Here is a 21401-nt window from a genome sequence, read left to right on the forward strand (position 1 = left end):
GTTAGTACAGCAAGTATAGTATAGCAAAAACTTTTCAGCTACCGTACAGATCAAACAGCAAGAAGAAAATGGAAAAAAAAAAAAAAACCCCTACAGGAATTGTTGTAAGCTGAGCAATGTTTCACCAACTAGTCTTACATATATTTTTAATGATGTGGAAATCTAAAGCATTACAAACACCTCCTCAGCAAAGTCTGATCGGTGTTTCCTCTTTCAGAGACCTCCATACACCTTATATGTATGTTGGAACACAGAGAAATGTTTGTGCTTTAAGAAAAGCCACACACCAATTCACAGCTGACACACTCCAATGATAGACACCATTATTACATTTCATGGGACACTAATTCTACCTAAAACTAATAGTTTATTTGAAAAAAAAAAAAACCTCTAATGCATAACTTGATGTCAAATTGCAATGAACTATCACTACATTTACTGTAGATTCAGTGCCTCACCCTGCACATTCAGCACCCTAAGCAAGCTTCTCCTGATTTTTTTTTTACTGATTTTAGCACTGGTGGAAATGTCAACTGAGTGTATTTACAATCATGCGTGTTCACTCCCCTCTAGTGGCAACAAATAAGAACTGCAACACTTCATTTAAACGATGGAAATAAAATATGGCACTAATATAAAACGTAGAGGGAATAATAGGGAGTGACCATTATCCATTCTTGTGCAAAGTTAATAGTTCGTATAGATCACAGAAAACAGGGGTGAGAAATAAGTATCGCATTGATTATAATATGATCATGGAAACATTAAACAATAAAATACAGGTTTAATTTCAGCTGCATTAGAGTTTATGTCCTACTAGCAAAGGCAAAATAAAAGAGGAAAGCAGAGCCATGGTGGGATGACAAATGTAAAGTGGCGGTGAAAACAGGAATAAAGCATTTAAAGTAGTAAAAAAAACATATTTTCCAGCATATGATTGAGTATATTGAGGAGGACAAAGTTTGATAAATTGAGGAATTTGTCAAAGAATTTTGAACACACTTAAAACTTTTTAGTGACACAGCTATAGAAAATGCTGCTACTCACCAGGTAGAGGCAACGAGTTTCCTTTGGACAGCACATATTAAACGAGGGACTTTGGGGATCCGCCACCTGAAGATTTTGAGCATTTTACAATTAATGTCCTGCCGGCCTACCGGATTTACCAATTTGTGGCTTTTCTGCACACACTTACTGTGTAAATGTCAGACGCAGCTGTTTGACTGTCTGGTGTTTTCCTCGCAGAGATGCCACATAAACCTACGCTGTAATTTATATAATGACAATAAAGTTAATACTAATTCAGGTTCCTACTGCAGTGGACATTTCGGAAGACTACATCCAGAAGGGGGCAGTAATGCAGCGTTAAGGATATCAACTGCCAAAAAACCTCAAAGAAGAAGTAGAAGAAGAAGAGCAGCTGTCACTTAAAAAGTGGTGTTTCACCCGGATGGGCGTGGTTAAGCAGGACGTAGTCGTGCACGCGTTGGTGAGCCCTGTGATGTACACAGGGTAAATAGCTGTTTGTCCTGCATTATCTTTGCTTTGTGATTTTGTTTTACTTTCTTCGCAGTGTGCTATTTCCTTTTTGTTATGCTAATTCCATTTATGGAATACCAGATCAAAACGAATTAAATAAAAAAGTAACCGTCTCAGCCCTGTAGACTGAAGGTAAAGATGCTCAACTTGTGCTTTGAGCGCGCACATGAGTTTTCTGATATGGAGGAAAAAATTAAGTTACGTTAAAACAAGTAATGTATGATACAACTTAAATTTTCACTCTCCAGTCATGCTGACATTAGAATTTGGCATCAGGTGCTTCAGATCATGTGCCATATAAGTATTGGATATGACAGTCTTACGTTGTTTTGTTGTGAAGAAGCTAACTTTACACTAACAGATTTCCTTTGGAAATAGAATTGTTAATTCTACTGCTAAAATCATAAAAACCCCAATGTCAGTTTTTCACCAATTTTAAGTGAATCTTACCTTATCAATAACTGGTCCAGTTCTAACTGAGCGTATTAAAGTTGAGAGTGACTCTGGCCTGTTAGCATGGTGAAGGGACGTTTCACAACTAAGGTACATTGGCAAACACTTTAATAAGGCTATTGAATAATAACCCTTTTTATTTTAAATACTTCGTTTTCTTATCATTGGTGCATTTGGTCTCACACCTATATACATGGAAACTGATAAGCTGCAGTGTTTCGGCTGGGCATGATGCCAGACTACACTGACTACAAAGACTCCATTTTGCTAGCAGTACAAAGAGCAAAAAGGTATGTTTCTTCGTAAAAAGATGACCATAAAATTTACAAAATCATCTCTTTTTGGAGCTACAGTTGGCATGAGGTATCCTGTAAGTTTAGTCAACTATCAAATCGTTAAAAAAAACTTTTTAGGTCACGGTTTTGCTAGTTTCATCAACAGGTGACAACAAGATCTTAATGCGAGCAGACGAGAACGCGCATCAGGCTCGCACCACTCACTGTGACGCAGGACATAAAGCCCCGCCCCCCGGGCGAAACACCACTTTTTTAGAGTCCCGTCAACCGTAAGCTACCGAGCAGCGTAGTCCATCATCAACAGCATAGAGAGAACCAGGAAGGAAACCAAGGAGGAGAGAGACATCTCCCCCTCAAACAGTAAGGACAATGCTGCTTATTTACACAATAATCGATGCTATTTATTCTTTAGACTACTCCAGTGTTGATGTTTTTATTGTGGGCCAAGTCAGATACTGAGCAACAGGTGCGCTAAGTTAGCGTTAGCTCTCTTGTTAGCCCTAATACACCGTTTAAACTGTAAACTGAGCTAACGTCGAGTAACTGTTAGTGCTTAACTATAAACGATCGACAACCGATGTCAGAAAAAGTAAATATTACCCACACAACGGTTAATATTCAGTTGTATAACGTTTCGTATTCTCAGCATTAAAGTTTAACTAACGCTTGCTAATCTGACGAGCAAACGTCGGCTAATATTGCCTCGCTAACTTGAAATAACCTTAGTTAAATGATTATTTGGCTTTGCTGGGTTATTTAGTATGCGATGTTAAGAGTTTTGGCAGATCGATGACAGGTAGCTGTGACAGTGACATGTTCATTTGATTTGCCATTAGCTATCTGACATCAGCTTTGACAGGTGGAGCTCCGGTATTGATAGTCGCTATGATTGTTATAAGCTGCCTCACTTGTTGATCTAGGAGATAAATACAGTTTTTTTTTTAAAGAAATGTTTTATTTGATCAAGTGTCAGTGTGTTATGTAAACCTGTTTTGCTGTGTTTTAATCAGTTAACGTGCCCTCTGCGTTGCTGCAGTGGGAGTGCTGAGGCTTACTAGAGCTACTGATCACATGCTACCCTGTAATCCACAGATAAGCCCTGTGTGGTCTTTTACAGCATGAGGCTGTGCTGTTTAGCTGAAAGATATTCTGAAAAAAAATCTTCAACTTTTAGTGTTAAATGAAAAATATTACAGGTACTGCATTCTGCTGACATTGGCTGATAAACTGCATCCACAATTAAAAAGATACTGCCACTTTTAAGTAGCCTATTTTGTAATGTTTAGAGAAACCTTTTTTCAAGCGTAACCACATTCCTGTTCTGATCATGAGATCAGCATAAGGGGCAGACTGATATTTTTTTTTCTTTGTCACACTTGTGTTAAACTAACACACAACTGATGCAGGCAACCCCCATTAGTGATCTGACACTGCTGTGCCATGCACAGAAATGTGTTGAATGTAGAACTTCTCTCTTTTAAACTTTAAAAAAAAATAAATTGTCATAATTTTCATGTATCTTTCGTATGATATAGCTCATGTATTGATGACATTTCTTTTTAAAATAAGTATTACGTGAGTAGGTGTGTCACCAAGTGGTCCATCATAATAACAGTCTATATTTAATGATAAATAAAGGTGTATAACGACAATAAAATTACACATGATCAAATTTTATGTGTGAAATTTTGCCTGCTATTTCATAATTCCACACATTTACCATCTATCATAAAATCAGCCACCTTGTACAGCAACTAAACAACAACAAAAAGCATAAATAAATAAATTACAACATGCCATACATGGAGTAACATGGTAATACATAAGTATATGTATATACACGCGTGTGTGTACTCTTATGACTAACATATAAACATACACATAAAAAGAAAATCAAAGCAAAATATATATATAAAGTGCAAATACAGGGATTAAAAGAGAAAAGAAGAGGGAGGGACAAAAAAAAGAGAGCTCCACTAGATGACTGTCACACCTAATATACAGAACCAAATTACAAGGGCTCCAATTCATTATTCTTTTCCCATATGATACTAACTCGACCACTTAGATCATCTTTTTTCAAATAGTTTCTTTTGAGTGTGTCTAATGGATATTACTAATATTCAGATTCCACAGCCTCTGGTTGATTTTAAGGGTGCTGAGCGCTCCCATCCTTTGGCAACATGGGGGAACTCTTCAGAAGTCAAGAGATGACGCTGGCTCAGCTCTTCCTCCAGTCAGAAGCTGCCTATTGTTGTGTCAGTGAACTGGGAGAGATCGGGATGGTGCAGTTTCGGGATGTAAGTCCACTGTTACGCTGTTGTCCTCTGAATCGTGATCACTCTGTCATCTACACATTCTGCTCTGGTTTGCCATTTTCTTACAAACTTGCTTTCCAAAGCTGTTGACCTAATGTTAAAAGGTTTTGTTTTTTTTTTAAGTCATCCATGTCATCTGTCATGGTGATAGAAATGACCACATCAATGACAACATTGACATTGCTGAGAAAGTGCGTGCCTTCAGCATCATGTTCATCATGTGCTCACAGCTGACCCCTCATTCCACACATGAGAAAGCCCATTCCTGACGAGCCCTGAGGGAAGCTTTGTGCTACAATGCAGGATGAGCTGTAACACAGTCGTTCTGTGCATCAACAGTGGTGTCTTAATAATTTTATTAAATTATACATTTTCAACCAGTTAAACAAAATATAGTATTTTTTAAGCAACAATACTTTATAAAAGAGTTTATTGTCAGAAAATCCCCAGTTTTAATGGCAGGGTATTTTATGCATACTTATGCAGAATTTGAGCACATATTTAAAATATTGACCTTGAAACAGCTCAAGTTTTTGATTTAAGTGTGTGTTCCTTGTTTTGAACCCACTCGGATAACATTTTACACATTTTACTTACCTGACATGTTTTTGTAAACACGACACTCTACGTTCTGCTGTTTCACTCTCACGTTTTTCTTTTTGTTTTTTTCCTCGCAGCTGAATCCTGATGTTAATGTGTTCCAACGGAAATTTGTCAACGAAGTACGACGATGTGAGGAGATGGATCGCAAGCTGAGTAAGTCTGCTCAGATATGTATTTTGCCAAAACTGCCTCTGATCATTGCAGGAGCTCTGGGTGGAAATAATTTTGCAATGACAATATCGTTTTATTTCATTTTTTTCACCTTTTAAGTTGCTGTAACGGGCCTGTAAAAATATAAATGAGGTGTTTCTTATCCAGCATGAACAACTACATGCACACACCTGTACCTCTCTTTTTACCTTAATACTCCGCTCTCACAGGATTTGTGGAGAAAGAAATAAAGAAGGCCAACATCCCGATAGTTGACACAGGAGAAAACCCAGAAGTCCCCTTCCCCAGGGACATGATTGACCTGGAGGTGACCGCTCTCTCTTTGTTAAAGATATACACTGAGCTTTATCATCTGCTGTGTCCCTCTGCTGACCCCTCTATATGTCTCACCACAGGCCACATTTGAGAAGCTTGAGAATGAGCTGAAGGAAATAAACACCAACCAAGAAGCCCTGAAGAAAAACTTCCTGGAACTTACCGAGCTCAAGCACATCCTGCGTCGCACGCAGCAGTTTTTTGATGAGGTCAGCATGTGTGCCTTGTAAAACGATGAGCTCAGCTCTTGTTATTTAACGAGTATTGTGGTGGCCTGTAAGAGAGAAGTGGGACTTTTACTTTTATAACTGTTTTTTGTCATGTTTGTAACATAAACACAGCTTTAGTAACTTATGAACTATTTTATATGTATTGATGGGTTATTGTTTAACCACAACTTTAATTTTTTTATGTATTCACTGTGGCAATGGGCAAGAAAAACAATGTGTAAGTCTAAAGGCAGCCTTTTCTGGTTAGCATTGCTGTAATACAGATTGTGCTGATAAGCTGAGTGCACTCACACACACACACACACACACACACATACACACACACACACACACACACACACACACACATACACACATACACATACATACACAATTGAGCATTTTTTTTGCAGCTTGATTTGGCAGAAGGTGTTTCACTCGTGATCGCTGATAGTTGCTCACATGGCCTCGGCACCTTTACATCAGCCAGTCACAATGCTTAACATGCTTTGACTCCACTTCTGTATCATACTTTGCACAGATTTGATTCCGTGTTTACTGGTCATTTGCCAGAGCAAAGCCTCTCCTGCCCACCTTTGCCCAACATCCGCTCTACTTCATTGCCCTCACAAACAAAACTGTGTCGACTTACAATGTTAAGTCATCTTTTACAGGTTGTTATGAGCTTTTATTGAGGTGAATCATTGAGCTTAACACGTAACTGTCAACCATTAACTGAGAAAGTGGCTGTCTGTGCTGGAAACAAACACTGACGCTCGCGTTTCAACTTTTATCCTGTCAAAATCTCAACATTTATGGCAATAAAGTGTTTGAGAAGTTGTCTGTGTTTACAAATATGTACATATGGTAATACAGTTGGAGTTATAAGAACTAATCGTTAACTGACTCTCATGCAGATGGAGGATCCCAGTTTACTGGAGGAGTCATCCACCCTCCTGGACCCCAATGAGCCCATCCGAGTGGCTCCTCTCAGACTGGGGTGAGTCTGTTTTTGTGGTCTTTAATCATTCAAAAGGATTAAGCTTTATTTACAGATTTTTATTCTGTGCACTCCTGTCATCTGTGTCAGAAACCAGAGGGGTACAAATAGCCAGTCACCTCCCACACTCGAATCTGCTCACAGTCCACATTCATAAATGTAATTCCCATCAGTGACGAACTTTCCATCAGTGTCAGCTCTTCCTTCTTACAGAGCCAAAGAAAAGACAGACTTAAATATTTAACATTATTAGGGAATCTGAATGACTATGGGAAGATTGCCTCAACTGTCCATTGTCACTGAATGGTATTAAAGCAGAGGTTATTAATCTTTCATTTGATATTTTGTCTTGTAAGAATGAGGGTTGCTTAGCATTCACATAAGGACTATTCCAAGCTTAAATTATAATCCAAGCTTAAAAACAATAAAAATACTTGACAGCACTGATGACAGCATTTTTCCATTATTTCCATGTTATAGATTTGTGGCTGGAGTCATTGGCAGGGAACGCATTCCCACATTTGAGAGGATGCTGTGGAGAGTTTGCAGAGGAAATGTGTTCCTGAGGCAGGCAGACATTGAAGATCCTCTGGAGGACCCGGCTACGGTCAGAACCGTTGAAGCGCTGATGTCCTGTGACGTTGATAATACCTGTTTCAGTGTTGTCTTACTTAAATCCTAACTCTGTAATGATTCCACAGGGCGATCAAGTCCACAAGTCCGTCTTCATCATCTTCTTCCAGGGAGACCAACTTAAGAATAGAGTCAAGAAGATCTGTGAGGGGTGAGTGGCTGGCCAACATTTGTATAATTTTATGAAGTGTTTTTGGTCAACAGATCCTGAGATCTGTGCTTCTTCCTCGTCTGTCTTCAGGTTCAGAGCAACCTTGTACCCGTGTCCAGAAACACCGCAGGAGAGGAAAGAGATGCTTGCAGGGGTGAATGCACGCATCGATGACCTGCAAATGGTAAATACAGGGAGGGAAAACCGTCACAAAATGTTGACTCATTAACATCAACTTCCACAGAAACACACTTAAACAGTTTAGTTCTCTCTTTTTTCCGTTTCTGCCTTGTCAGCAGCACATTTCTTTCTTTTTTTTAATACACTGCAAAGTGTCATTAGAGGAAATTTCACAAGGCATGTAAGACATCTGCTCCATACAGTTTATTCCTAGTTTCCCGCCTCAACTCTGAGCTAGATATTATATAAGCGATAAATTCATTTGATTCAGGTCGCACAAAAGTCAGCTGATAAAAAACATTTCCATGATAAGATTTGTGGGCCTATAAATGAGCTATTCTTGCTTTGTTTTCTTTAGCCACTGATTTATACAGGCTTTCTATGGATCCTTAAGAGTCTTAAGGCATTTAATTTATCATTTTAAAAACAAGACTTTATTGGTAATAAAATGCCTTAAATCATTCTTTCAAAAGTCTTCAAAATGCAAAGACATGGGAGGTGAGATTTTGTGAATTGCTTTTATCCGATGTTGCATTGCAAAGTCTTAAAATAATTGGTAACATCTCTTGCCAAATGTCACATCAGGATAGCAGAACCAACAAACCTCATATTTTGATCCACTGTCCTCCAGCTAACTGTTGCACTGAGAAGTGCAATTTAACAGCTATATAACTGAGATATTGCGGCATGGCTGAAACTGCTATGAGGCAGTGCATGCAAGGCTTGGGTGTCTTTTACGCAAAAAAGTTTTTCAAACTTGGTACATTTTCTAATGGTGAGAGAACAGGTCCACTCATCTCATTTGACCTGCAACCCTCTTCTGTTAATACCTGAATTTGTGGGAGATTTGCCTTAGTTATTGATTTGTTTCAGTGAACTTTAGCTGCTGCTGGTCATCACTTGTCAAGCTTCAGCCTAGAAGCAGAATCTTTCCACTACAATGTTGTTATTGTGTCCGCGGTGTTGCATTACTCCTCAGTGACTTGTTATCTAGCACAAGGTAGAATCCCTCTTTCCTTTAGCTTCGCAAATGAAAAACATCTTATATGGTTGTGAGGATACATCCGCCCATATGTGTGTTTTACATCATGTCACACAGACTTGCATATCACAGAAAGATCATATTTGTTCTAGCCGCAGACTCTTAGAAGTGATGTAACGTGAGATATACTCACTTCTGTCAGCCGGTTGTGTCAATTGTGTTCAAGTGTATGCACTCCGATATTAAAGGACCACTGACATTTGCCACAGAAACATCTTGCACAAGACTGATAGTTGATATGCCTCCTGTTTGACAAATTGAATGATATCCTCTCACAGCTCTGCGTCCAGAGGAATGTGGATCTTGGTGTTAAAGGATGCAGCGTTATGCTTGTCGCTACGTGTGCATGAGGGCTGAATGACAGAAAGGCATGGCTGATGAGGAATGCCAAGCTGTTTGGACAGCAGTCCGCTATGTGTGGGCCATTAAGCCTCTCGACAGCAGGCGAGACTGTGCCCGACAGACAGCACAGAGCTTAGATATCCTGCTATTTGCTGATCATGGGACTCTGCTTTAAATGTGAGTCATGCAGCAGCATACCTGGGAATATCCTATATCTCTTTCGGAAAAAAAAAAACCTAATGGATTAAACAGCCCGTTGCTCTTTCACGCATGCCTTACTGCTCACTAATCACGCCCGGAAATCTAAACCCTTTCTATCAATATCAGGGAATGTATGATTCAATGTAGGCGTGGGAGATATTTTGAATATACTCAATGTATTTTGGCATGTTCCACATGGGATGTATAAAATGACTATATCACAAACATCAAGTATAAATTGTCACATTGTTTTAAGCCACTGGCATGAAACTTTCGCCTTTCCCATCCTCTCCTTTGGCTCTCTCACTCTCACAGACACACACACACACACACACACACACACACACACAAAAAAAAGACTTGCACACATGACACCTCATACACAACCTAAGCCTATCCAGTTATTTCATCCAACCTTATTGTAACTGTAGTTCATTTAATATTTTGTTTATTTTTTTAGTTCCCTTTAGTAGTTTGGAGGAGATTTTAAAATCTCTTGATATATATTGTCTCCTAATATAGCCTTGTAGTGGACATATAGATTTATAGATAATAAATGATATGACTGAAAGAATTTTAGTTAGTAATTGCTGGGTATTGTATCAAGAAGTCATTTATTATTAAAAGAAAAATAACTGACCATCACTCAGATGCACTTGTAGTTCATAGAAAAGCACGGGGTTAATTAGAATGGTGAGAATACATATTTTTGGCTCCCACAGCTGACATTTGTATCATCACTTTTTGACTCCAGGATTGTAAAGAAAACGTTAATCTTCCACAGTTACTAGTATCTACTGTTACAGGCATTTTGTTTTTACCAGAAAAGCTTTAAAATGTATTTTTTAAGTGTCAAGATCGGCAGCAATGACATTGAGTTACAGACAAAGGGCATGAGATAAAATACACAAAATATGGCAAAAAAATCATGAATCACGAATAGCACTTATGTTACAGTCATGTAAAAGATTTCACTCTGATCTCCATCACCACTCGTCTCCCTCTCAAGGTGCTGAACCAGACTGAGGATCACAGGCAGCGGGTCCTGCAGGCTGCAGCCAAGACGATCAGAGTGTGGTTCATCAAGGTGAGGAAGATGAAGGCCATCTACCACACCCTCAACCTCTGCAACATTGACGTCACTCAGAAGTGTCTGATCGCTGAGGTGTGGTGTCCCGTCTCCGACATGGACTCCATCCAGTTTGCCCTCCGCAGGGGGACGGTGAGTAACTGAGCAACAGGCAGTCTACTTTTTAGGAAAATATCTGCCATTTAGTAATTTTACTTTTTGTGTAAGTTTACTTGGTCATGTATTCAAAGTAGAGGAACCAGTTTGAAACAAACAGATCTAAACTAGGTTAGCGCAAACAGGATGTTTGCAGTTTACTCCAGCTTTTGTTTGTACTCACATATCAGTTTATTCATTGTTACACTGTGGTGTGTTTATTTTACTGTCTAATCCCCAACCAGAGGAGTTTACAAGTCATTGTGGCAACAAACATACAGGTTCCAAAAATAGATTTTTCCAAAAACATTTTTTTTAAATAAACCAAAAGTTTTGCTGACTGCAACAAATTCCCATCATGGTGATCAGGTGCAGACAGACGTAGGAGGATGAAAGGGAGGTGGTGAATGAGGCCAGCTGCTCACGCTGCAGTGATCAAAGCCAAACGCTACACTCGTTTTGGTTCCAAACTGGCTATTCTGTCTGCCTTCTACTAGCATAACACATCCGAATCTCTGACTGAACTGTCGGTGGTTGAGTTGCATTGTGGGTAATGAAGGCACAGCCAGTTTGCTCAGGTTTCAAAGGGTTAATAAACAAACATTAACAGTATTTTATCAGTAATTTAACTGTCTGTTTTCAACCTTTTGACCTTTGCTGTCACTCATTTTCGGCAAGACGCAAATCCAGTCAGAGCAAGCCTGCATAGGTTAGATATATAGTATACAGAGGCATTTCTAGAATTTGAGGACATCCAGGACTTAGCCCGGATCTCTGGCGTGGGGATCCAGGGGGATATTCGCCTGGCACTTTTCTTTTAGTAAACAAGCGATATTTTTGATGCTTTTTATGCACTTTGGCACATTACTTGTAAAAAAGACATTTCCAGTGTGAATCAGTGTGTTTGGTCTTCAGGCCACATAGCACCCTATCATGGGCCAAATCGGGCCCACGGGTACTGGTGTACTGCATCAAGATCTCATCCGTACCACTTTTTCCACCTTTTTACAAAGTTGTCCTGTCAGGTTTTGTGAACTCAGCTAAGATAAATCCATAATCATAATCAAGTATCAGTGTATTTTAAATTCAGAATTTAGGGAAGTCAGAGGTTCAGTTCAGAGCAGTGACAGGCTCAGTCTTATGAATGGAGAAAGCAGCTTGATACGGCTCATTTACAGCTGGCTTTCAGCATTCTCAGCACGTGGTCCCATTCTTGTAAAGATTAGAAGGATTTTCCAATATCTCAAGGGTGTGTCCGGCTTATTGCATGGTTAAAATGGTCCAGTGTTTCAGGTCTGTGAAAGAAACCAAATGTGCATCATGATAATCTTGTGGTTGCTCTTTAGGAGAAGAGCGGCTCCACTGTGCCTTCCATCCTGAATAGGATGCAGACCAAGCAGACTCCGCCCACCTATAACAAGACAAATAAGTTCACCGCAGGCTTCCAAAACATTGTGGATGCTTATGGAATCGGCAGCTACCGCGAGGTTAACCCAGGTAAGCATGTGCCAGCCTTCTCATCTGTACACCCGAAAACTCTGTCTGTCATTATATCATCAGTTTTATCTCGGGATCTGATTGGGACCACCTCATCAGCCATTATCAGTTTGTGTGGACATGCTCTTTATCGTGACACTCATTTGTTGTTTCACCTGCCACACCACCCCTCCCCTCATGTGCTGCCTGCCTCCCTACCTCGTCGTCTCCAGCGCAATTCACCATCATCACCTTCCCCTTCCTATTTGCTGTTATGTTTGGTGACCTGGGCCACGGGGTGCTCATGACCTGTGCCGCCCTGTACCTTGTGTTGAGAGAGAGCAGGCTGATGGCCCAGAAGAACGATAATGAGGTATGGATCCCATCATGACCGTCTCATCTGCCCCACACCATCTTTATTAGAGACCCACCAGCCCCACAGATGTGCAGATTTTTTTGTGGATTTATGTTCATAATTGAAGCTTTTCTTGCTTTATAACCTCATTACTTATTGATTGTTCTGTGGCAGATGTTCAACATGGTGTTTGCAGGGCGCTACATCATCCTGCTAATGGGAATATTCTCAGTCTACACTGGGATGATTTACAACGACTGCTTTTCAAAGTCCCTCAACATTTTTGGCTCTGGCTGGAGCGTCAGGCCCATGTTCGACATTCGACGCGGGGGCAACTGGACGTAAGTATTATTGGCTACCACTGACTGGAGCTTTGACTCAGTGACTGCTGTGGATGTTCAGTCATTCAAGTCACAAAACTGATCAGTTTTCTTATCCTGTTCAGGTTTGAAATACTGCAGGAAAATAAACTTATGCAGTTGGACCCGGTTATAGATGGAGTGTTCACTGGGCCGTACCCCTTTGGAATCGATCCGGTGAGTATTTATCTTTGTCATGTGTATTCTTCTCATTCTACTAAAATCAAATTAGCTTACATGCTTTTACACCAAGTCTTGGCAAATGATTATAGATCTGTTAAAATAATTAAATTCCATCGATTAATGCTTTCCCTAACATCACTTGGTTCATGTGTGAATTCAACTGCTTAGTTTTACCGTTTGATCCGAGTTTAGTCTGAGATTGAAGTAGAGACAGAGCGAGGCAGGTATTGCCCTAAATTTGCTTCTATATTCTCTGTGTCCGTGGTGGCAGGCGTTTTAGAAACGCAGAGGTACAATCTGTAGTTGGAGCAACAGCCGTAGAGCAAGCAAAAATCTGGATTAGAGCTTGGAGATGAGCAGAGAGGTCTGGGCTCTGGTTAGATGGAGGAAGTTAACACCAGTTTATTTGCACATCCTACCCAAATTGTTATGATATAAGGACGATTGAAAATTGGTAGTATCCCCTTAATTATTGAACGCTCACTATCTTTGACTGTCTTGTCTCCAAGATATGGAACATTGCCACCAACAAGCTGACATTCCTGAACTCATTCAAGATGAAGATGTCCGTCATCCTGGGAGTCATCCACATGCTGTTTGGAGTGACGCTGAGTCTCTTAAATCACCGGTGAGTTTTTTGAGAAGCGTTTATACTTGAATATCTTATTTTGTTCTCTTTGTCACCATGGCAGTTATGCACAGATTTAAAGTGATGCTTTGTGGTTATCTGCAGGTATTTCGATAAGCCGCTGAATATCTACTTGGGATTCATCCCAGAGATTATCTTCATGTCCAGTCTCTTTGGCTACCTGGTCATTCTGATCTTCTATAAGTGGATCGCATACGATGTCAAGATTTCAAAGGATGCTCCCAGTCTCCTCATCGCCTTTATCAACATGTTCCTCTTCAACTACAGCGACCCCAGTAACAAACCTCTCTACAGAGGACAGGTCAGATACACTTTTTAGTTCCATACATTCACTGTTTTGTTCTGAAATGAACCACAGTATGCTAATCATCCTTTTTTTGTTTCTGTTGTCTCTCCTGAATATGTAGATGGTCGTACAATCACTTTTGGTGGTAATCGCCTTGGCCTGTGTTCCCTGTATGTTAATAGTGAAAACTCTAGTTATGCGGAGACAGTATTTGTGGCGGAAGCACCTGGTAAGATGAAAGCAAGCACTTGAAATAACATATTTTATCTGTGTTATAATCCCCTTTTAATTGTGTCATTTTTCCCATCTTCTATATCAGGGTACGCAGAACTTTGGAGGGATCAGGGTGGGCAACGGACCCACTGAGGACGAGGCTGAAATTATCCAGCATGACCAGCTCTCGCAGCACTCTGAGGAGGAGCCTGAGGTAAAAGAAACATGTCATCAATGTTTTTTACAGGACAACATTTCTCCCTCTTGCTCACAAAGCTGGAGAAAACAGCAGTTTGAGGGAGGGTGGGGGCTGGGACACGGTTATAGGATCTACTCACATCTTGAATAATTCAGTCACTCAGCCGCAATTGGAAACAAAAATCGATACCTCATGTTTCCACTTCCACTGTGGCAATGAAAAACATCAATTATGGATGAACATCCGGTTGGGCAAACAGGTTTAACAAGCTCCACACTGCCTCCCTTAGATTATAGTAAATGCTGAGAGTTCACTTTATGGAACAGTTCTGTGTTTCATATTTCAGCTCATAATGTGTGTAGTTGCTTGTAGAATATCCAGGCTGGATAACACAGGAGTACCACTGGAGGTTGTTGGATCGGTGTCTCGTGGTTCCAGTAAAATACAACTGTAGGTGGCAACAAAGAAAATTTTTAAAAACTGCCGAATGGAATTACTCAGGAGGCTTTGACATTTACAGGCAAATCTATTTTCATGCGTATAGGGAGTATAAATGAACCTAAATATGGAAAACACATCGACCAGGGAACAGGCTACTATGTGGGAAAAAAAACATGTTACACAAATTATCGGTATTAGAATGAGTCTGCATACTTACAAATTACGTCTGGAGTCACACCTTTAACTTCTTGTGTTTTTTTTGTACATCTTGAAGAGTTTTAACACTACTAGTCAACTTGTGAACCTCTTAAAGAAAAAAACAAACTGATATTTTTGCCCCTAATTTAATTCCAAAATGACCTGACCGCCTGTGTGAGCAGAGTGTTGACATCCTGTAATGTTCACCCTCTTTCCTTTTTAAGTGACTAACTGATTTCTCTCGTAACTTCTCTGTGAACTGATGTCTGTCGATCTGTGTGTGTGCTGTCGATAACCAAGCATTGCCTTTTGTCACCTGCTGTCAAGGCTCGCGAGGAAGAAGAGGTAGGACAGGAGCTCACACTGCACCTCCACAACCTATCCCCTCCCGTCAAAGTGCATGTCTAGCAATTCTCTGTCTTTCTGCTCCTCGCTTTGATGTTTACGTATGCTGTCAGCCGCTGCCTGCTGCTCTTAGCTGTGTCGGTGTGTGTAGGTGTTAGTCAGTGTGTGGTCGGTGTTTTTAATGGCTCACTTGTTGAAACGTGGGGTTGCAGGGATTCCTCAAGCAGTTGGTGCCAATATGCCAGTGTTTCTGTACAGTCCCGCTGATGTGCATGAGGAGCAGGGCAGGTGATACTTTGGGTTCACAGGGTCCTCAGACAACGGCCTCTTCTAATTTAAGGGGCTTTGCTGGTCTACATTGGCAAATGGCTTTCCTATTAATTACCTGAATGATCTTGCACACACAATGAACCAGACTACTCTTTTGTGGACATCAGGACCTGCTGTTGAGTTTTTTTTAGAGATTTAAGCTGATGTGGTGACACTTTGATGTCATTTCTATCCCTCACAGTTTAACTTTGGGGATGTGGCAGTGCATCAGGCCATCCACACCATAGAGTACTGCCTGGGCTGTATCTCCAACACCGCCTCCTATCTGAGGCTTTGGGCCCTCAGTCTGGCTCATGCACGTAAGTCACACTTTTTAATATCAAGGTTTGACTAAATAATATACAAACATTTATTAATAGAAGTGGAACTATAATGCATGCACCCAACACAGCGCTGAAACCTGTGTGCTTTCTTTTTCCCATGCACAGAGTTGTCAGAGGTGCTGTGGTCCATGGTGATGCGCATCGGCCTCTCGAGCAGCAGCTTGGGAGGTTTCTTCCTTCTGTCCATAGTCTTTTTCTTTTTTGCTGTTCTCACAGTTGCCATTCTCCTCATTATGGAGGGCTTATCAGCCTTCTTACATGCACTGCGACTGCACTGGTAAGTCGAGTACTTTTTTTGTGGTGTGTGTTTTTGTATGTGGCTCATTTACTTTTTTGTTTTTCTCTCTCCATGTTTTTGTGGCTAATTGACTAATGGGAATGTAATGTACACAATGTAACATTGTTAATGGGCAATTAAGCTCTGACAATTTATTTCCACTAAAGGTGCTTATTTTTTCCGCCTCCGAGTGTCTGACCTCATTATGAAGAAACAGAGATAGACCTAATTTAATATAGAGTCAGATCCTTTTTGTCTAACCAGAAAAGGCCCAGAAAACGTCACCGTCATTTCATCATCATCAAACACACTTCATTCAAAGTCAACAGAAAACAGATAAAACTCACAAAAGCCTTGTTATCTAATGTTTTACAAGCTACGCTGAATTTGGTATTTTAAAAGAGGACTTTACTCTGTGACTATAAGCAACATAAACTATAGACCTACAGCACCATCTGCTGGTGATCTGAAACTGATGGGAAGCTATTGCTTCTGTTTGTAGGCGATTACACACAGTGGGTGACCACATCAGCCTATTTCTTTCAACATAGGTCCAGCTCTCCTCTTTCTTTGCATCACAAAAGAACAACGGTTAGTTCAAACAGTCACAATTTGTACCAAAAGGTGTAAACCCAGTGTTGATGGCAGCCATATATTCACAAGGTTCCTGCAGATCCTTAGAAGTCTTAAATGGCATTGAGTTCATTAATTTAAATATAAGACCGTGATTAGTATTAAAATCTCTTAAATCAATCTTTTGAAAGTCTTGAAAATACTAAGACATGGGAAGTAGGATTTTTCTGAATTATTTTCCAACGTTGTGTCATAAAATCTCAACTAAATGGTAAAAAAATACAATAATTTACTGAATGCCTCTTTGCATTAACGTCATGAATAAGTAATGTTTAATGTTACAATAAATATTCGAGTAAAATCCTCCCCAATATTAAGTAATTGATTTTCGGTTCATGTGTTTTTCCATCAGTTTTGTGAAGTTAGTGTTAAATTTAATTCGGAGTTGCATCAAAAAAGTCTTAAGCTGCAGGAACCCTGTATTTAGGAAATTGAAAGTCTAGTTGGGCACAGGTTCAGATTGTAAAGATGGTATCAGAGAGAGTAATTAGTTGATTAGCATCACCTAAAAAAACTCCAGATTCAGATGATCCATTCAACAAGTAACCTGTTTCTTTAAATAGTTACACAGTTGAGAATTTGCAACAAATTATAACCTTACAGTGGGCGCCACTGCACCACAGGTACCCATCAGCACCACGAAACTAGTCAACAAGGGTGTGTCCCAATTAGAAGTTAACAAATTACAGTTTCCCGTCGCCCGCTCCCTTTCCTGGCCCGCGGCCTGGAACACGTCTGGCTCCAGTGAGCGTTATGGTTTCCATTTTTGCTGCGTGTGTGGCGTACAGAACAGTCCATGTCTGGGACTCCTTGCTATGTTACCCTGGAGCCTTTGTTGTCTCCCCATCTCCTCATTCTTTGTCAGGCTTTGCTGAATGTCATCCTGGTTTCATAATCCGCTGGAAGTTTTACAGAGCATGCCTTTTGCTACAGCAACTCTTCTGTATAATTATCCTTCACACAGGAATGCTGAGTCACCCAGCTTTCACTGTCAGAGACAATAAGGTGCAGTTTTGAATGCAGGGACGCTAATATAAAAACTAATAAGGAGATCATGTGATTATGTAATGTCACATGTAAGGTCTGACTGCCAAAGTAGAGATGGAGAAAATAATAATAATTATGATGATAATGATAATAATGCATTTTATTTATAGATTGCTTTTCAAGGTACTCAGAGACACTTTACTTAAGTTATAACAGATCATAAAAAAGACTATGCTAAAATACACACAACATCAAAATAAACACAACATTATTCGCACATTAAAAGCACTTTTAAAAAGGTGGGTGTTGATATGTGTCTTGAACTGGGGGAGACTGGTAATGACCATCTCCCCTTCGACTACTTTCCCACGCCAGACAGACTACAGAATGGCAGGTATTCATGGCTCCTCAGTCTAAAGGTCATACAGCCGTCACTTAGTATTGGCCCTTTTAAAAATAGAGCCTGATCATTTTCCAGAAGGGAAGAGGCTTATATGTTGGACTCTTGGCCCTGGTCCAGGAGCAGGGATGTAGGCATGAGTGGGTTCAGGAGGGTCCAGGCTGTGTAATGAAGAGCAGGGGTCATCAGTCACGACTGCTCTGCTCAGCATTACCCAACCTGGACAGCCATCATCACTATGAGCCTGTTATTGTGTGAGAGGTTTCCTGGTCATTGTTTTTTTTTTTGATTGGATCTTTATTTTCTTTGCAGGGTGGAGTTCCAAAACAAGTTTTATTCAGGCCAGGGCTTCAAGTTCCTCCCCTTCACCTTTGAAAGCATCCTGGATGGGAGATTTGAAGACTGAGATCTGACAACTCTGCTTCTATGAATGTCACTCATCCCTTAAGAATCTGTGGTGTTGAATAGTGATTTTTTTTCTGTGTGTGATGAAGTTTCCATGAGTGACACTCCACAAGATTATCTGTCAGACTGCCATTTGTTTTAAACTTCTCATTACTTTTTAGAATCCAAGCGGGAACATCTACTCAGAAATTCATTCATTCCTCAGAAAAAATATCATTATCTGTAATCTGTTGTGTGTATTGTCATAGTGAAGTCATTTTTTGTTTTACCCGTGTTTTATTTAGTTTAATATTATTTATGCAAATCTTTCCTTCATAAAATGTGCATTTTCCTGTGGTAGTGTTGCTCGATCATAAATCATAAATGGGGTCTTCTCTGCGCGAATGACTGATTATGTTGAGTGATGCTTATTCAGTGAAGTGACAACTGTTTACAACTTATCTGTGTGTCCTCTCTGTACTGTTCTTTATTGTGCACAGAGGATCTCATCTGCATGATTTTGAAAACACAAACCCACCTTGCACACTGCAGTCACTGACCTCGCACACAAATGGCTATAAAGGTCTAAAGGGAAAACAGTTAAACTTATTTCAGAATGTCAGTCTTTGAAGAGGGAGATGAGCTGGCTCTTTAATCCTGCATTTTGTACTAACATTGCCATAAATGCCCTTTGTGTTGAGTGATGTGTTCTCTGTTAGTCTACAGGCAGAGACTGAACGGAGATCTAAAGGAAGTGGATGTTCTGTGACAGCATGAGGTTTAAAATGTTATCGTCACACTTAGAAGGGAGTGACAGCCACAGCGCAAAATTAATTCCTCAGAAATCATTTACCACCCACATTAATTGTACATCTGTATCAATAAAGTGGAAAGAGCAGGATCAAGTTGTGGTTTGCTTGTTTTGTCCCTTTTATGTACTTTCTGTATTTAATCTGCAGCAGTGAAAGAAGAAGTGTCCACCAAAGCCTTTTCTTAACCCTTTGAAACTTGGATTGACATCAGTTTGCACTCGGACACCCCTCACAAGCTTTTTGATTTCTTTCAAAACATATAGGGTAAAAGGGAAATGACCAACTGGGCCTGTGGGGCAGCTCTATGGAGTAAGCAAACCCAAAATAACAAAGTAAGATGTCTTAAAAACAATCAAATCCATGGGATTTGGTAACATAAAATAAGTAAACGAGGTAAGAAAAATACTAGGCAAAGGGCCAGCAAAACCAGCAGTCCCAACACCAGAAGCTTCTGTCCTCTGCTGCTGGAAAAGGAGCTTTTAAGCAGCTCTTTCTCAGGCCGGGTGCAGCTCGCTGAGCAGTGCACCTCGTTAGGTGATGCAGCACACCTGGGCACAGCTGCAGGAGAGAAAAGTGCAGCACAGAACACAAAACACCTGAGACATGCTGTTTAATCAGCATCTTGATGTGCTGCACCTGTCAGGTGGATGGATTATCTTGGGAAAGGAGAAGTGATCACTAACATGGATTTAACAGATTTGTGACCAGAATTTAAAGATATATATCTATTATGTACATGAAAAAAAGTCTTACAGCTTTAAAACTGTGAAAATGGGAGCAAAAAAGTGTTGCATTTGAATCTTCGTTCAGTGTAATTAAGTGCTAAATCCGTCTGTCTTGGCATTAAACATAGTTTTGTTTGTTGACTTTTAAATCAACTTTTTTAATTTAAAAAGGCTCTCTAAATATGTGGCTTGAATAAAGAAAGAATAGAGCAGATTGCTACATAATTATTAAAAATTCAACTTGATTTTGTAAAATCCTTTTTTGAAAAAAAAAAAAAGGTTGGAATATCCATGCACAAATTAAGGTCTGAAATTATTTAATAAATCGATTTTGTGCACTGAACGATGCATCGTATTTTATGAACTGATCCCACTGTGTGTTTTCGACTGTAGGTTATACAAACTTATTCTGTCAAATAACCAGGGACTTCATATGTTAAATGAAGTGGAGAATTACCCTCTGAAATTAGTAAAGTAGAAGCAACAAGTTCCTCAGTGTTGTACTTAAGTACAGTATTTGACCTGATTTGTGTTAGGAATTTAAAAGCACAGTGTGATGGCCCGCTTCTGTGACTTTAACAAAGAAAGGAAGCACAGGTGGAGTTAAACAAGCAAACAAACAAAAAAAGTTATGTTTCACAAATGTAACAATAATAACACTAACAAAAGAAGCATTGAAACCCAGAGTGTCAAATAAACCTTAATATTGCAAAAGGAACTATACTGCAACACTAAAAGAACTACAAAAGCAACATGAGGGAGGACAGAGGAAAAGGTGAATGCCAACCGGAGACCAGGGTGGGGCGGGCTTTATAGGAACATGGAGGCAGTGGCCAGCTGCCTCCTATTCCCTTGATTAACCTTCAGCTGGATCCACTGAAGTGGGTCTAACACAAAACGCGTCACTGGAGAATCATGAGATAAAATTCTCACAGGATAGCACTTAAAGCATTACTAAAAATATCTTATTTCCAAAGTGGTTCTTGGTAGAAAGTACTTGAGTAAATGCAAAAAAATCATCTGTGTTGCTGATACTGGGGGTTTGAGCTTGTCATCACTCCTCTTGGTGGTGCTGTTGAACAGGCTGTGGGTTGCAGTGGTCCATGAGGAAGTAGTGTTGTTCCCCCCCGTATGTTAGAGGTTATAAT

At 40.0% G+C, this 21401-nt stretch overlaps 1 protein-coding gene and 1 long non-coding RNA gene across 5 annotated transcripts; one reads left to right on the forward strand and one right to left on the reverse strand.

Moving 5' to 3' along the window:
* Positions 1 to 1046: 1046 nt before the first annotated feature.
* Positions 1047 to 2386, reverse strand: LOC148186444 (uncharacterized). The gene is made up of 3 exons (XR_015779677.1): positions 1990 to 2386; positions 1196 to 1265; positions 1047 to 1113 (listed from the first exon to the last, which is right to left on the reverse strand). It is a non-coding gene; the product is annotated as an uncharacterized LOC148186444 (long non-coding RNA).
* A 128-nt stretch (positions 2387 to 2514) lies between these two features.
* atp6v0a1a (ATPase H+ transporting V0 subunit a1a) lies at positions 2515 to 19617 on the forward strand. Of its 4 annotated transcripts, none has more exons than XM_042504296.2 (22): positions 2515 to 2648; positions 4416 to 4588; positions 5284 to 5362; positions 5590 to 5687; positions 5776 to 5904; positions 6822 to 6904; positions 7385 to 7511; positions 7606 to 7688; positions 7779 to 7872; positions 10463 to 10675; positions 12025 to 12175; positions 12388 to 12527; positions 12684 to 12850; positions 12955 to 13045; positions 13561 to 13679; positions 13785 to 14001; positions 14108 to 14215; positions 14306 to 14413; positions 15338 to 15382; positions 15894 to 16011; positions 16141 to 16312; positions 18645 to 19617. In XM_042504296.2, the coding sequence occupies exons 2-22, from the start codon at positions 4472 to 4474 to the stop codon at positions 18736 to 18738; spliced, it is 2553 nt and encodes an 850-aa protein (XP_042360230.1). In that variant the 5' UTR covers positions 2515 to 2648; positions 4416 to 4471; the 3' UTR covers positions 18739 to 19617. The 4 variants fall into 4 exon arrangements, with proteins under 4 accessions (XP_042360230.1, XP_087947424.1, XP_042360232.1 ...); XM_088091298.1 differs by having other exon boundaries at positions 15365 to 15382; XM_088091297.1 differs by having other exon boundaries at positions 2546 to 2648; positions 4425 to 4588.
* The last annotated feature ends 1784 nt before the right edge of the window (positions 19618 to 21401 follow it).

Source organism: Plectropomus leopardus, chromosome 18 (genome assembly GCF_026936395.1).
Source record: "Plectropomus leopardus strain MGB_pleo_1.0 chromosome 18, ASM2693639v1, whole genome shotgun sequence".
NCBI lineage: Eukaryota > Metazoa > Chordata > Actinopteri > Perciformes > Serranidae > Plectropomus > Plectropomus leopardus.